The sequence below is a fragment of the Orbicella faveolata genome, unplaced genomic scaffold (assembly GCF_042242905.1).
Source record: "Orbicella faveolata isolate gen_17 unplaced genomic scaffold, um_ofav_v1 contig_24, whole genome shotgun sequence".
Lineage (NCBI taxonomy): Eukaryota > Metazoa > Cnidaria > Anthozoa > Scleractinia > Merulinidae > Orbicella > Orbicella faveolata.
Genome location: NW_028301552.1, coordinates 9190648 through 9207145, shown reverse-complemented (window position 1 = coordinate 9207145; position 16498 = coordinate 9190648). Strand labels below are relative to the sequence as shown.

The 16498-nt window shown below is 37.1% G+C and overlaps 1 protein-coding gene across 3 annotated transcripts in view; it reads right to left on the bottom strand.

The window, feature by feature from the left end:
• The window catches only part of LOC110052655 (exportin-5-like), a 32933-nt gene extending 16485 nt beyond the window's left edge, over window positions 1-16448 (bottom strand). Inside the window, exons 1-26 of one of the 3 annotated variants that reach the window (XM_089292010.1) lie at window positions 16310-16448; window positions 15746-15867; window positions 14646-14718; window positions 14263-14400; window positions 13810-13998; window positions 13463-13501; window positions 12958-13143; window positions 12062-12138; window positions 11063-11165; window positions 10360-10443; window positions 9531-9656; window positions 8834-8924; window positions 7841-7966; window positions 6860-6960; window positions 6482-6580; window positions 5728-5823; window positions 5227-5268; window positions 4422-4511; window positions 4125-4228; window positions 3769-3858; window positions 3613-3686; window positions 3064-3089; window positions 2840-2902; window positions 1521-1636; window positions 719-819; window positions 344-437 (exon numbers count right to left, since the gene is read on the bottom strand). In XM_089292010.1, coding sequence (XP_089148136.1) covers window positions 344-437; window positions 719-819; window positions 1521-1636; window positions 2840-2902; window positions 3064-3089; window positions 3613-3686; window positions 3769-3858; window positions 4125-4228; window positions 4422-4511; window positions 5227-5268; window positions 5728-5823; window positions 6482-6580; window positions 6860-6960; window positions 7841-7966; window positions 8834-8924; window positions 9531-9656; window positions 10360-10443; window positions 11063-11165; window positions 12062-12138; window positions 12958-13143; window positions 13463-13501; window positions 13810-13998; window positions 14263-14400; window positions 14646-14718; window positions 15746-15867; window positions 16310-16408 — 2549 coding nt within the window. In that variant the 5' untranslated portion in view covers window positions 16409-16448. Of the gene's footprint in view, window positions 1-343; window positions 438-718; window positions 820-1520; window positions 1637-2839; window positions 2903-3063; window positions 3090-3612; window positions 3687-3768; window positions 3859-4124; window positions 4229-4421; window positions 4512-5226; window positions 5269-5727; window positions 5824-6481; window positions 6581-6859; window positions 6961-7840; window positions 7967-8833; window positions 8925-9530; window positions 9657-10359; window positions 10444-11062; window positions 11166-12061; window positions 12139-12957; window positions 13144-13462; window positions 13502-13809; window positions 13999-14262; window positions 14401-14645; window positions 14719-15745; window positions 15868-16292 lie in introns of all 3 variants that reach the window. The other 2 variants (XM_089292009.1, XM_089292011.1) reach the window with 2 other exon arrangements.
• Window positions 16449-16498: the final 50 nt, after the last annotated feature.

The window sequence follows — 16498 nt, the reverse complement described above, 5'->3', positions numbered from 1 at the left end:
TCAGGGAAAACAAAAACAGGTCTCATCTAAACAAAACATTAAATTCCAGGCCAGAGTGTAAAACAGATCTTATTTCAAATCAAAATGGTTAAAATCTTTCCTCTGTCTCGGACCAAAACGATTTGGTCCCGAGACAGAACATAGATTTTAACCATTTTGATTAGCCGAGCCTTAAATCGCTCTTACTTGGGAAATACCCTCCAGGGTTCCAACCCAAAGCTTTTATTCGAAAGGTTAACTAGCGCAGGAATAATGAGAGTCGTGAAGAAACAGAACTTGGTGTTTCCTGTGGGGCCAGCAATTAACTGCTTAGGGACAATGTTTCCCCTACTTCCATCCTCACCATGTGTCAGATAAGTGATATAAAAAGCTTCTTGTTGCTGCAAGAGGGTTTTGGACAGTTGGCACTTCACTTTTGACCCTTTCGTAAGGCAGCACTGGAAAAGAAATAAGAAGAGACAGCATTTATCTTATTTGAACAAATATAGACGGCTTAACCACGCCTTGTCCTGTAATACGAGGGACCTTAAGCAAACCACAACTCTAAAACGGCAAATTCTGGCAGGTCCCTGAAGAGTCTATTGAATGGGGCGAAACGGCGCGTTAGACTCGCCACGAACTATTTTTTGACAACTATTTGACCATTCTTTATTATAGTATTTTAGGAGATTATGCTTTTATAACTTTGACCGTGATGTTTGATACATGTAATTCATACCATAAATTGCGCTTGTATCAAGATCATGCATGTCAAGGGCTGCGGTGTAAGCAGGAGTCATGGCTGATTTTACTACAGGATCATACAGACTGTTCAGGCACCTGAGAAATAAAGATTCCAAACATACAGATGTAATATGTCAAAGCAAAAATCTTTATTTTAGAAACCATGACTGCATTGTTTCACCCAAACCATACACAGATACACCAATGAGAAAATAACACAAATTCTATCACGTCGTTACGCAGTGTGTCAACTAGAGTTCGCTCCATAAAATAAAGGAAGAGTTTGGGGGCTAATCAAAACTTTTATGCGGTACCGTAAATATTTCGGACGCTTTAAACTTCGGACACTCAATCTTATCCGAATCGACCGAAATTTTTTGCAAGTAATGTAGTAAACTTCTGTATGCCATGTATGTTTACTTCTCAATTTCTCAATCACAGAATGGTTCGGACTTAAGATCAAAGAATAAGCACCTTTAATTACGCAACTCTGATATAAAAAGCACTCACGAGATTGGGAAGTTTAAAGTAAAACGAAACCTTTTTACAGGCACTACTGCATCCTCCTACTCCCTTGGATGACATGCAAGTGTAACATACTCAATCCCACGGCATCATGTCTGGTCGCCCTGACAATCGGCCGATCCCCCTGTCTACCCCTGCGTCATGAGAGGTATAACACAAAGATCCCACCCACCAGTGCTCGAAACCAGACCACTCGATCCGGAGTCCACTGCCCCTATATGCCTCCCAGAGTGAGTGGAAGTCTAATAAACAAAGGTAGCTGCAGTACTTACTTTGCTAACACCGTAATATTGCCGAGTAATGGCAAGACATGGGGTGCACACGGGTTGTGCACATAAGGAGTCCCATTGGGCATCGACCCAATGGACAGCCCCTCACTGGTCGCCGTCTGCACAGAAACAAGTTATAACCAGTTTACAACAGACTTCCATCAACAAGAATCTTGGAAAAATCAATCACTTACTCCTCATGTTCTAAATCTATTTATCAAATGCAAGCCAACAATAATATCAAAGTAAAACTTGTAACAACCTTCGAAGAAATACATCTTGATTAAAATCATACGTAACTGGAGTGTACCTTTAGAGAGATCATTCAGTTATACCAGAAGCATATATGGCGATATGCTTCTGGTCTTACATACGTGTAACAATTGAAAATAACATAAGGACTAGGGAAGAGGTAGAACAGTTCTAATCGTCCCTCTTTTTATTACTATCGTGCAGTGCTGTTTGGGGGCGGGGGGGGGGGGGGGGAACTCCCATATAAAAAGGACGGGGGTGCTTGTCATGCCTTTTAGGGGCTAAAACGCAGATTTGGTACCCCCTCCACAGTGGGAGCTTTTGCAGTACCTTTCAGGGTGTTGAGCCGAAAAAAAATATGACAGGAGTTAATGTGTTGTTCTAGAATTCGTACCTCTTAGGGGTGAAAAATTTCAAGCCACACCCACAAAACAAGATCTTGGTACCTCATAAGAGTTCTTTTCAAAATTTCCGACGAGCACCCCTGTCCTTTTTATGTGGGAGTTCGCCCCCCCCCGGAGGGGGGGGGCTGTAGCACCATTCTATTTTGCCATCTTGTGAAGAGAACCAGCTAAGCAATGCCCGTTTATTCGAAAGTATAAGAGAAGGTTGGTAAACCTGTGCTACCCCTTGGAACCAAAATAATGCAGGTTCTATTGATGTCAATTTAGCAACGAATCGAACTGTAAATTCTTACAAAAGCATGCTGACAAAACACTGACTAATCACACTCTGAAATTGTTTCACAGATGTTTCTGCTAGCCTGAGCCGGGTTGTTCAAAAACCCGATTACCCTAACCCAGGATTAGCGAGAATTTTGATTTCATTTTTGTACATTTTCGATGAAGTTTTCTGTTTATATTGTTTGTCCTTCACTTTTTCGCTTGTGTAATCTCAAACTACACAAAACATAAGTAGTGAAAAACATTTCTGTGGAGGAAAATTGTTACTTCGGTTCACTTTTAATCCCGGATTAGCATTAACCGGCTTTCGAACAACCCAGCTCTGGTATTTAGTTACAAAACTTTGCTCATGTAATCAATAGGATCAAACTGCAAGCATTAACCCACCTGGGTATTGAGTAAAGCACAGCTTCGAACAACGGCCATTATAGTGGTGACACACAACATGACCTGGATAAAAATCAATTAAATCGAGACTGACCGCTTGTACCAACAATATAAAATAAACATTGATCAATTTCCACAATTCAGCTCCACTGTACAAAAAAGACTTTTCTTTGCATTATCAGTGTGGCGTATTAGATTTTTATTACATTTAACAGCTCACTTACTTGAAATCTCCTTCCTTTCAACTCAGCTGAAATGTTTATTATAAAATGAACAGTAATTATTAAAAAGTCAAAACATTTTAAAACTATGTGACTGTGTATCTAACTTAATCTGCAAAATTAAGTACAATCCCACCATGCCTTACAACCACCCATTACTACAGTCAGCTTGTTAATACAGCCATTTTCGTCTAACCTGAACAAAAGGTCAGTCAGTGATTGCTTTATTTAAGGAATGCCTAAATACAGCCGCAGTTAATGAAGCCAGATTCTTGTGGCCCCCTGGATAAAGTTTTGAACGACTAGTAGATTTAAAGACTAAAACAATTAGATTATTAATTTGCTCTCGATTTCTATCACGTGATCATAATCTAATTGTTTATTATAACCCAGCTTTTGTAAAATAGTTTGTAATGTAGTGTTGGCATAAAAGTATTGCCTTTGTCACAATGCTTGTCACAAAGGTTGTGCAGACTCTCATAACAAAAATTAAGTTTACATTGCTCTAAAATACAATAACAAAATTTAAAAACAAAACTGTCATTTCCAAACCATTTTGAAAGTAAGAAGCTGTATCCTGGTCCATTCCAATGAATGAAAGAAAATTTTCTGGAGATGAGATTGCCCTAAGATAAAGTATAAGACGATAAAAATGATCACATTTCTTTAAAAAAAAACCTTTTGTGATAATACAGATCACTCACTTACCCTTGCATTTTGTCACTAAGCCAGATGTCTCTGATGGGAGTCAACAGCTCAATCAGAAATTCATTCTGTTTTTCTCTACTTAGCTTATTGCTGAAATTAAAACAACACAAGCAAACGCTTCATTTTAACAGTGTAAAAGCGCAACTTAGCTTACACCTAGCAAGAGTAGTTTTTGAATGCTTTACTCAATCTCTTAAATAACAGTTAAACTACCTCCTCCCAACAGTTTTGCTGACAGAGATAAAGAACTTTTAGCTTTTTGTCGACCTGGTTTAAGGTCTGGAGCAGTTACACAGAATGTGAACATTGTAGATTCTAAGCTTTAAATGCTGTACATAGAAAGACATTATTATAACCTGGCAATGACTAATGCTTCAGTTAAAGTGCATCTGTCTTTCACAGGAACTAGCTCTCCTACAAACAAGGACTGAACATGCTGCTTTAGGGCATCAAACACTGGCTGAAAGAAACAAACAAACAAACTGTAAACAAATGATTAATAATTAATTATTTTAATACTAAGCTTGTAAAATGTTCCAGCTACATATGTGTGGTGACACTGGCCACAGCGGTGTTGTTGTTGTTGACAATGGCGATAACCTTGACCATTTAGGAAGCCAAATGGTTTACTAGTTTAATAAGCCAAGTCTTACCACAAGTAGCTCTCCAAAACCTTTGCAAATTTTTATGACTGCAGCACATGCATGCCGACGGGCGTGGAGAACATCAGGACTCCAGGGACCCTATAGAAAAAAATAATTAACACATGGTCACTAGATACTTAACAGTGATTGGCCACCTGAGCAGGAAAGATGCAGCTATCTTCTTTCCTGCTTAGGAGTGTCCACTGTGTCCTGCAAAAAATGGTGGTCTTTATACCACATAATGGAAGAACCTTTGTCTAAAATATTTACCTTATTAGCATAAGCAATACAGTTTCTGATGGAGCTACAAAAACATTAGTTCTGAATATTGAAGGTGCACAGCACAATTAACTGTCCCGAGGAATTTGAGCCCAAAATGGGTTTAAAAACTCAAAATTTTACAAAGAATGTATGAGCTCATTTATTTAGTGCTTTTGCCATCTAGAAATTTTGCAGTTTTTGAACGCCAATTTCTCCTTGAATATTACACCCAAAGACCCACACATTTCACCCATTACTAAGTTCCAGAAGCCCTTTACGTGTAAATGTTTGTAGCCAATTTGTGTCTAACATGAAGCCTTCTCTGCACAAAGTAAAGATTCGCCCATAAACCTTAACTAACTAATGCAACCAGGTGGCTGGAAATTAACCTTAAATTCTTTTTTGCATGTGTTCATGGTCCTTGGCTACGTCTTGGTGGATAAACACACACAAAAAATTATTACTTATTAGTTATTGGTAAAAAATTCTGCCATCTTGCCACATGCTTGATCAACAACCCACATAGCCGACTTTTATTAATCATTGTGCATACCTTTGGATCACCAGTTGTATTAAACAGAATCACTTGAAACATCTACACAAGAAAAAGAGTAAATGATTTGTGATCAACAAAGCATAGAACAAAAATAGATTAAATTATTAATATTATTTGGTTAACTTGGCAAACATTTCTGCATGCTATGCTGTCTGACACACAGGGCCCTTTGAGAATCACTACCAGTCGAGATTGTTTCTACAATAACAAAAAAAGAATAGGTTTGAAGTGCTGAGCCACAGTATTTGTAGGGCGCTTTTTAAGAAAGTCACATATTTACCCAAAACCGTCCATCCCAACTTCAAAATTACTAGTCCTAACTGAACACTCTGACTGGATTTTTTGTTAATGTTGAGAAGTTAAAGGTTCATCAAGATAACATACTCATGTCCCTTAGTTGATCTTTTCAATTTTCTCCTCACCTGACTGATTGACAGTATATAGAAATAATTATTGTAAGCAGAAATTTTGGGGGTGAATTTGCATTAAGTTAGTTACCTTTTTAAGGACATCCATCACCAAGTCTTTGTTGTATGTAAGGAAAGGATAGAGGGCTTGAGTAGCATCAGCCACACTAGACAACACATCGGGGACCTGTTGAAAAATTATTTTCAATGACCTTTGACCATGAAATGTAAAAGGAGGCAGCAAGACAGAGTGGTTGAGAAGCTGGTCTTGTAATCCAGAGCTGACTATGTCAACAAATAGACACTGTATATTACTTGCAAAAAATTTCACACGATTTTAATTTCAGACAAAAAAAGTGTCTGAAAAAATTAAAAAGTCCAAAATTTTTAAGCGTCCAAATTTTTATAAGTGTCCGAAATATTTACAGTACAGTATGAAACTTTTAAATAGCTCCAGAGCTGCTAGTTTCCTTCATAGAGCGAACTCTAAATGAGATACGTAATGGCTTGATAGTCACCAAATCTTGATTTTGACTATTTTTATAGAAAAAAGTCAATATCAGTAATAAAAAGTAATAAATATATATCAATTTTTTTCTTTTTTTGTCGGTGTATCTGTAAAACCTTGAGGGTGCAGTAAAGCTAACATTTTCACAGATGTTGTTTCATTCTAAATGGATTTTATAGCCATGAATTTACGTTTCTTAGCTATGTTTCAGCAAAGTGTCTGAGATACAAAGAGTCCAAGCTTAAACATCCGAAATTTTTTCTAAATAACGTACCCAAACAGACAAGAGTTAAAGGGAAAGGCTTGCAACTAGTCTAAACACAGTGCTTGCTCCTACCTTTGAGTCAACTGCTAAAGTTGACTGGATGCATTTCCTGACCAGTTCAACAAATGCCACGGGTAATTCTCGAAATGTCACCTGGCCTTGAATGATCTCCTATGTGTGACAAGTGAACAAGACAAGACAAACCTTTTCAACATCATCACATAAGTTAGAAATTAAACCATCACAAATACACATGTTTTGTACAAATGTATTTGTATATGTACATGCTAGAGAGTGATCAGTGATAAACGTATAGAGGTGTAACGCTCTACAAAAACTTGTACGCCTATTCGAGCTTCATAAAACGGGCTGGGTAAATGGGCCATTGACCTTGCAAAGTAAATCTTAGCACCTTTCAAGTTTGCAGCACTTCATTTCCCTTTAACTAACCTCGTAATTATCCACTTTAAAAAATCTGGACATCACTGAATCCAAGTAGCGAGTAAGCCCATCCCACTCATGTATCATCTTCTCTGTTTCAGCTGCACTGACTGAAAAAAATATAGGTCTGCAGTGCATACTTGTGTTACAAGCTTTTATAGATGATACTTACAAGCATGAGTTTTTGTACGGGAGCAAAAATCTTGTCGTTGTACATCAAGAGGGAATAAAATCTGCCCTGGAAACAGCCACGCTTTTTCTGGTTAGTTTTTTTTTTTTTTTTTTTTTTTTGGAGGGGGGGAGTGGGGGTTTGTATCATGTTAACAAATTCAGAGCCATGGTAACAGGAGGGACCTGGAGTTACATGTCTTACCACTACTAAGGTTATACTGGTATTATATCCTTAGATCAGCAAAGTTTTAATAATGAGCCTCCCTTGCCACCAGATTGCTACTTAAAAAGCCTTCTGCACCCTTTCCCAAAGCCTATAGGCTGGTACATGTGGCTTTTAATTTTTTTGAGGGAACTCAACTCTCTTTAGCACTTGACTAAGTTCACTATGATAATCAAACAATTTCATTTTACCATTGGATTGCATTTGTTTTTCAATAAATGAGATAAATTTTACATTTAGATACTACATGCAGTCTGTTAAGAACATTTGAAAACTTAAGGTGCAAGCCAATTTCCAACACTGTTTAGGAATATAATTTAACATGTACACTTTCCTCATCATTTTGGCGAATTGTACAGCGCCTAGAGCAGGCATGGATAGGCGCTATATAAATATTTATTTATTATTATTATTATTATTATTATTATTATTATTATTATTATTCCTCATTACCCTTGTGTTGTTAGGAAACCCATTGTAGAGTATCTAATGACAGTACAAATAAAGGCTTAAAACATTTTTATCACTGACTTCTAGGTGTACAAAATTATTGTACTTAATACATCACAGATAAATTTTATTACAAAGTAACATACGTTGCACATCAGCTGCTGGGGTTTGTGTGGCCCGCTGTAACAACCAGTCGGCTCCATACAGGAAAGTATCAACAGGATGTATCATTGTTATTTGACGAATGATGTCCATGGTTTCCCCTCGCACCTCTGAAATAGGACATTAAGATGGCTTTTATATACTTCTCAGGCCTACCTCAATTATCAAACACCTCTACAGGCAGACACCTCTTGTCTTAAGTTAGTTCCTGAGCATAATATTATACAGGTAAGGTCAGTGCACTGTTAAGTGGTTTTTGATATATGATATCTGCAGGAAGAATGTTTCATTGTTTATAGATATACTGTATACAGGCTGACTCATGATTATAACAGAATGAGAAACTTTATCTCAATTGAGGAATCACCTTTTTTTATTTTAATAATATTAATTTTATGTTCAACATTTGCTCAAAAAGCATGACTGTCACATTAATTTTATGCTCAACATTTTGTTCAAAGAGCATGACATTAATGCTTGCCATTTGCTCAAAGAGCATAGCATGCTCATGAAGAGAGCAAAAATTAAGTCCTATGAAAATATAGACCTTTATGCATTCTTAAGTCTTTGGATTCCTTGTGGAAGCACAGTGAACAAATTGATGGTTGAAAGCACTCAGGACTCTAGATAGAGATAGCCTGGTTTAAGAAACACTGTTCAGGAAAACTTGTCTATCACAGGACTACCCCCCCCCCCCCTCCCGCCAGCACCAATTTATACTCCTGGGTGGAGAGAGGCACTGTGAGAGTAACATGTCATAACCAAGAACACAACGCAATGTCCCATGGGTTCGAACCCAGACCACTCGATCCTGAGTCAGGCACATTAACCATGAGGTCACCATGCCTTCCACATGCTATCCATGGCTGTTGTATGACTTGTTTTGTGAGTAGACTTTGCTCTTCCTTACAACTACCTTTTACCAGTTACATTTAACACAAGGACATTTTCAACTACATTTTTTTCTTAACACTTACGGCCATTAACAGAAGTGAATTCTCTCTCACTGTTGAAGTCTTCTCGGTTAAAAACACTTCCTGGTGAATCCTCCTCTTCTGGATCACCAACCTAACAAGAATAGGAATAAAATTATGTGACATATCATGTCTCATGAAAATGAAATCACCCTCTGCTGTATTATGGCCACCTCACTATCTTTAGTTAGTTGATTACTTGTTAGTACACGCTCTCACATGTGGGAGGCATGGTGACCTCATGGTTAGTGCGCTCATCTTTGGATCAAGTGGTCTGGGTTTGAGCCATGGCCGGGGTCATTATGTTGTGTTCTTGGGCACTTTACTCCCACAGTGCCTAATTCTCTACTCAGGTGTACAAATGGGTACTGGCAAAGATAATGCTGCGAGTAACCTTGTGATGGACTAGCATGCCATCCAGTTGGAAGTACAAATACTCCTAGTCTTTTCATGCTACAGACACCAGGACAAGCTCCGGCCTGTTCGGCCCCTTTGCTCATATGCAGACTTTATCTTCTACCTTACATGATCATTACATTCTGTACATATTTCTTGAAATTTTGTCACTGTGGTGTCAAACACCCTGTAGCATGCAACACCTTGCTCACAAATAAGTTATGAATCAATTCATTCATTCAGTCTGTTTGAAAGCAATGATATGATGCAGTAACTGATTATACACACACTCAAATACTTGTACCTTGTAAAGTTTAGCTTTGGCTATCTCCAAAAGAGATGGAAATATTTCCTGAAATGTTTCATCAATAGCGATAACAGGATTTCTCAGCAATGAAAGCCAGAGTCCATTTGTCAAGTGTGGCAGAGTCTGGAAATAACAACAAAAGAAAATCACTACTGTAACAACTCTAAAATTTTATTGATCAGGGTAATTATTACTGATGTCACTCCTACAGTGTGTAAAGAAAGTCCTGTCTGATAGCCAGGGGCTGGTGGATTTTCTAGATGGGCTACTGAATTCTATCTGTCACTTGGGAAGGGATTATGAAATAGTATCTCGGGAAAATCTTTTGAAGAAATTAATATTACAGAGACAAAGAGACAATTTTTTTTGGGGGGGGGGGGTGGGGTGGGACTAGTGTGAATGATTTTCAGCCCAAAGATTTTTTTTCTTTGCACCCTGTCCTAGCATATCTCTCTTATAACTAATATCTGCAAATAATCTCCTTTGTGTTAGCACATAGCTTGTAGAACACCTTGTAATAAGGAGACATGGAACTCTAAAACCTCAAACAATGGGAACCTAGTGTAACAGCACCGAAAGAACCTGGTCAAGGTGGAGATCTTGTTAAGACAATGACCACGGCTTTGGTTAAACCTGGACTATGCAATTCAGACTCTGATTTATTTATTAATAATCATTCTCAGCCACTTCCACGTCATCCTTAATTCTTTTACATGTATTAATGATCGCATGATCTATAGAGAATACAATTGTGTCTGTGCTTTATGCATATGTAGCTATACCCTTGGTCACTCAGTGCAAAGAAGGAAAAACCTAACTAAGATACCAAGCTTTCATGCTTTGAGAATGCTATCAGTGCTTCTAAATACTGTCTGAAGTTTGGAGGTCTTTCTTTAGGCTTGTCAGCATTCTAAACAAACAGAAAAGTGCTTGAGAAGAATAATTAATAATAAATACATGTATCAGAAACTACATTTAAAGGTGTAGAGATTTATTCATCATCATCATCATCATCAACATTAATTTATTTCAGCTTATCATTCAATTTTAGACAACATTTTAATTATGTACCACAGCTGACTAAATATCACGATGAATTCACTCAAAATTCAAGCAATACAGGTAAGCACAAAAATTACTAAAAATATACTCATGGCATGGTAATGTTTGAATAATTACTATTTGAAATATCTCTGTCACTTTAATTCATTTCTCTGAGGGACCCTGTGATTATATTCTCAAGCATTCTCGAGAAAGTTAATGTGAAACCTCATAAGCCTGCTGTTTTGAACTGATTTGAAATGTCCATTTGAATTAAAATATGGATAACAGTTTTCTCTCATGGGGTCAGCTTGAGAGCTTAAGTCTCAATAAGTTCTTCTTAACTGTATTCAAATTACTACAACCATGCTTTGAGGGTTTTTAGAAACTTTATTTTTGCCATTATATATTGCTCATATGTTCAGCAGAAATCATCTTAAATATTAATATTGAGGAAAAAAATGATTCCAAACTTTTCCTCTTCTTACCCATAAATAATATAGCTGTACTTCCCCTAGATTGACAAGCACTTGACATAGCCTTTTCAGAAAAAGATACTGCTTCTCATCAAATTCAGCTGTAATAGATTTCCTGGAGGACAACAGAAAAGACAATACTTTTAATACATCTCCAATTTGTTTTTTACAACAGTTTCAAACCATTCTTCATGATTACACCCACCATATCTAGGGGTAGCAAATTGTCCCTCAAAAACCATGGGTCTCGCTGTCTCATTTTTTAGTGGTTATGTGCATCTTGCAGTCTCAATTTTTTTTTGCAAGGATATAAGAAAGTCTCAAAGTAACAATTTGTTTTTATTTTTTTATAGATGATGTCTGAATGTCTTAGAACCTGAACATCTTGAGCTTGTATTTAAAATGCCTCTCGGTCTCACATATGAAGAAGTAAAAATGTCTTGGGCTCGCAAAGAAAGTCTTGCCTACTCACAAAGTCTCGCAATACCCATTCACCACCCCTATTATCTTGAGAAGGACCACGCACAACCTTATAGCAATGGAGTACACAAAGAAAAATTGCTGCACAAAATTAGATATAAGAGTAGATTGGTTGGTTGGTTGGTTGGTTGATTGATTGATTGATTGATTGATTGACTGGTAATATTAATTTAATAAAATAACAGAGAGAGAGAAAAAGAAGTCATAACAATTTTTAACAATACTTTAAGATCCTAACAGGTGCCAAGGCTTATGGGACTAACACAAAAGAAATCACGTTCAGGATAACACATGAATTTATAAATATACAGTTTCTTTTGTTTTGTTTCCCTAAGCCTTTGTGTATTGAAATTGGCCTACTAAATTGACAAAACAAAAACTCATCAAGGCACAAGGTGACAAACATATTGCAAAATTATACACAGGAAAAGATGCAGCAAAGTAATGGCACTGCAACACAGCAACAGCAGAGCTGGAAAAATTTAATTATATGTGTATCTTCACTAACTGGGTTACTTATTTCATACTTACTGGGCAGCGGACAGCATAACGCTCATGGCATCCTCACTAAAGAGCTTCAACATTGGTGTCCTCTGCTCATGTTTTCCCTGGAACAAATTAAAGTTTCAAGAGGTACTATACCCTGTGTACGCTGTTAGTAGTTTTTCAATAATAAAAGCAAATTCATATATAAACAAAAAATTGCTTCCATTTGGCATGAAAATGTGCTCCAAAGATATTAGTGCGTGGGCATTACCTGTTCTGAGAAGTGAACAGTTTTCTGAAAATGAAGCTCAAGGAAAACTGTGAGCTTCAAGTAACAGATAATGTTGAAGGACAAATATCTGAACATAATTTTTTATAGTCAAAAGGAGGCTACTTGTGTTTATCATCTTTCAAATATTTTTTGAAACATGCAGGGTCTTTTTACAATTGGGGGATATCACTGACAGTTATTTACCAGATTTAGCTAGGGCATGTTCAGTCACATGATGCATTTACAGTAGACCTATCACATGGTTCATAACAAGAATTAACCTCAAAATTATTGGGGTGTGTGTACACAGGCCTGTATTACACAGGTACATGTATGTGGGTAAATATGGCAGTCTGCAGACATTTAGCAGATTTTTAAGGTATGTAAAATAGATTCAAAGCTCAATAATATAAAGTTCATTACTCAATAGTGATTTGTTTGGCTTGCCCTAGGCAAGTCTTGGTTTACTTCTTTTAAATACTTAATAATTGGCAGATGACTTGCCTGGGCCCTTGCCCCTCAGGCAAGTAAAAATGAAAAGTTACTCGTCCAGCAGGAAAATCTACATGTACTTGTCCTGGATGACCAGACAACCCTTTTTTGAGCCCTAAGTGTGTTATATGAAAATTGTTACGTAAATGTGGCTGAAAATAACTTTGATTTCAATTACCTTTCTACTAACAATAATGAGAAGACATTCACAACTTGGTATTTTTAGTGCATCTTCCTCTAGTAACAAGCACAGCATCTGTAGAATGATGCAATCCTGAACATACAGCACTCCAAACTTTACCCAGTCTAAGTATCCAGTCAGTGTTAACAGTGTCTGCTCAGCTAGACGCTGATGAACTGCTGCCTGGAAGAAGGGAGAATACTCAAATATTAGACAGAGCTTTTAAGCCATGCCTAATTTACGACTATTATGTTTCAAAAATCATATACACTGTACATGTATTCCGTTACCAAAGTGTTAACTTCTCACGGCTGAGAACAAATTAAAGATGGAAATGAAAATTGAAAGTTTTTCTTGCAACCTGTGAAATTCTTGTATTGAGGAGAAGAATGGTTGACTACATGTACATGTGACTTGATATACAGTAAGCCCTTGCAGTTGTCCATTATTAACAGTCTTATTTTTTTCCCAACAACAAAAATTAAGAAAACATATTACTAACCTGAGCTTGACAGCTAACATCTCCGCTTTGTATCTCACTCTGTGGATAAACATTGCATAACAAAAATTCAAACAGTGATCAAATCAAGTTGGGAATAAATAATTGGCAGTTAAAATATCGACAAGGTTGTTCTAAAAAAAAATCACACATCAAAACAAGGGATCCATTTCACTTGTCAGATCGTCAAGTGGTCAGTCATACAGTTAGTCAGAAAGTCATACAATCATGTTGTACAGTTCAGGAGTAATGCATAGAAGAATATCGCTATGGATATTTGAGTTTAACTGAATGTATTGCTAAAATATCACCAAAGTTTAATAAATGAAGCAATTATGCAGTCGGACCACCTTTAGAGTTCTAAACTTTGCAGTATTCTTCTGAAGTGTCTCGATAAAGAAGGTAAACAATCCGTCCATATGTGTGTGTAACTCCTGTGTGATCTGTTTCTTCCTGGTCGGTTGCAGGTTGCTGTCCATTGAGATCACATCTTCCGCAAGTCGAAGTAGAATCATTAGAACCACTTCAGTTTGAACATCCTGACAAAGAATAGATATAAAACGTACAAAGCCGTCATTACAACTGTAACTAAAATTAAATGCTAATGAGAGTGAGTATTAAACACAGGTCTACGTATACAACTTGACAGCATAGAGTGCTGACCATCAGAACTCCATTCTTGTTCCCGGAGTCCTCATTTCTTTAGGTCACAAGGTCAGCGAAACAAGTACAATTTAGGATTCATGAGAAAAGTTAACCACATGACCACAAGGCCTTAAGTTTGTAAGTAAAACTCAGCTTACCCCTAATGCACAGATACTATTAAGGTCTGGAAGAAGTGATCCCCATTTCTGTGGCCATTCCCTCTTGGTTATCTCAACAATCAGTCGTGATAATGCTTCTTTGATGTGTAGAGGTTCATCTGGCAAAGAGCCACTTCCCTGCACAAAGCAATTGACATTGTCATTGACATTGATCAATTATGGTTCAAATTTGATTTCCAAACCAGTTACATGTAAAAAATGTTTCTACGAATTCCAGCACTTTGCATATTGTTAGTTGTGTCCCTACACAACGAAAAAGGAGAGGAGAACTAACGAGCACATCTAGTCATCCTTAAGTATACATGAAAAATCATGATGAAGGTACAATCTAATGGCTTTAATTAATTTCTCGAAGTCTGTACCTGTGCAAGCAGGTGAAGAGAGATTCCCTTCAATCTTGCTTGATCATCACTGCTCATTGAGTTCCAGTTGAACCTGTTATTATATAACAGAGATATTATGTTATAAAAACATTCAAGTCTCAAAAATCTTATCAACACTTCAATAACTTTTGGTGAATTTATAAATATTTGAATTAAACTACGGTACATACAGTGCATACGGCCTTATGCGCCTACTGGCGCCTCAAAAACTGATGACACACTGTAGTGTCTACATTGTACTTGCTGTATGCATTCTATATGAAAAATCCTTTCAGGTATAAAAGGCAAGCCAATTATTGTCTCTCAAATAGACTAGTGGGGTTTGTAGTTATTAATATCTCTCAGATGGCACACATGCTGGGATTGGTCAAGCTTACATGAACATGCTCTTCCTGTAAACAAATTTTCTTTCTCCATAGTGTTCAACAGATGGATTTGGCTAAGGTGTTTATATCCTTGTTGCCACCCAATTCAGACCATGTGATGATTCATTTAGGGGTTACCAAATTGTGCAACTTGCCACATGCAACTGATTGCATGTTTTTGTATTAACAAACAGAACAATTTTACCTCCCAAATGAATCATCACCTGGCAACCAGGATGCAAACACATCAGCGGAATCCATCTATTGCATGTACATACATAGTAAACATCTTCTTAATCTCATTTTCTCGGTCATGACCTATTACTGTCAGTGAAACATGGATCTTCATTTCGTTTTGATAATTTTTGCACAGTATGGCTCATAAATTTACAGGAAATATTTTACAGTAGAGTCCTTGAGCTCAATTATTAAAGAGACATGTAGATCTTAAACTGAATTCTTTCCAAGATAATTAAAGAGTATGTCTGGAAATAATAAGATTCTTACATTAGATAGGCTTGGATTTCATTTCGTGTTGGGTCTTTTATATGTTTGCTTTTCTGTTGGTTTAACAGTTGATGTGAAGCCTAAATCATCAGCTTAAATACCAACATAATAAAGATGATGATGATGATGAGAATTTAGATGCCGAGCTTGGTTTTAGCATGTTAAATAATTATCTAGAAAGAAAACAATCCTCAGAATCCACATTACTTGACAGCGTGCTCCAACAGCTGAAGTCCGGTATGGCGTACCACAGCAGAGTTTTGACGATCGTGCATCAATAGCCCCACAGCAACACATAATGGAGAGCTGGCTTTGAACTGCTCGATGAACTGCATAACACACAAAAGAACAAGCATCAAGCTTAGCATTTTTTGTAATAAATTATTTCTTGGTTTTCATGTGACACTGCCGTTGCCATATTGGTGATCATTAACAAAAGATTTCTAATGACCTGCTTTTGTTTGTACAAAAAACATTGACGAAAGTTAGAAAACGAAATGGACCAGTTTTTGCCAACGATTCTCGAGGGAAATCTCGCTAATTGTCACTACTGACAGAGCTGATAAACTATACAGGATTAAAATCTGATGTGCAAACCAATGTCCGAGACTACAAACTGAAACCACCTGATTATATCACCTTATGGGGCTCTAGTTATGCGCAAGCGACACTTATTATTAAATTAAAGAGGTGGGGAAATACTGCTTTCTTTTTCTTTTAGATTAGTATTTACTCGTTCTCAATATGAAAATACCTTTGAAAAATCTATACCTCATAAGCTTCTATCCTCTGTTTCTGCGCTGTTGACGGATTTAACGCCGTTTCAACAGCTTGAGTCATTCGCAACGCGGCTTCTTGTTCGGCCGCCATATTTGATTCAAAACACGGAAATCAGTGCGTCATGTCGTGATAATGTAGTGTCCTTTGGAGCAAATACCGCTTACCGTATACACCACATGC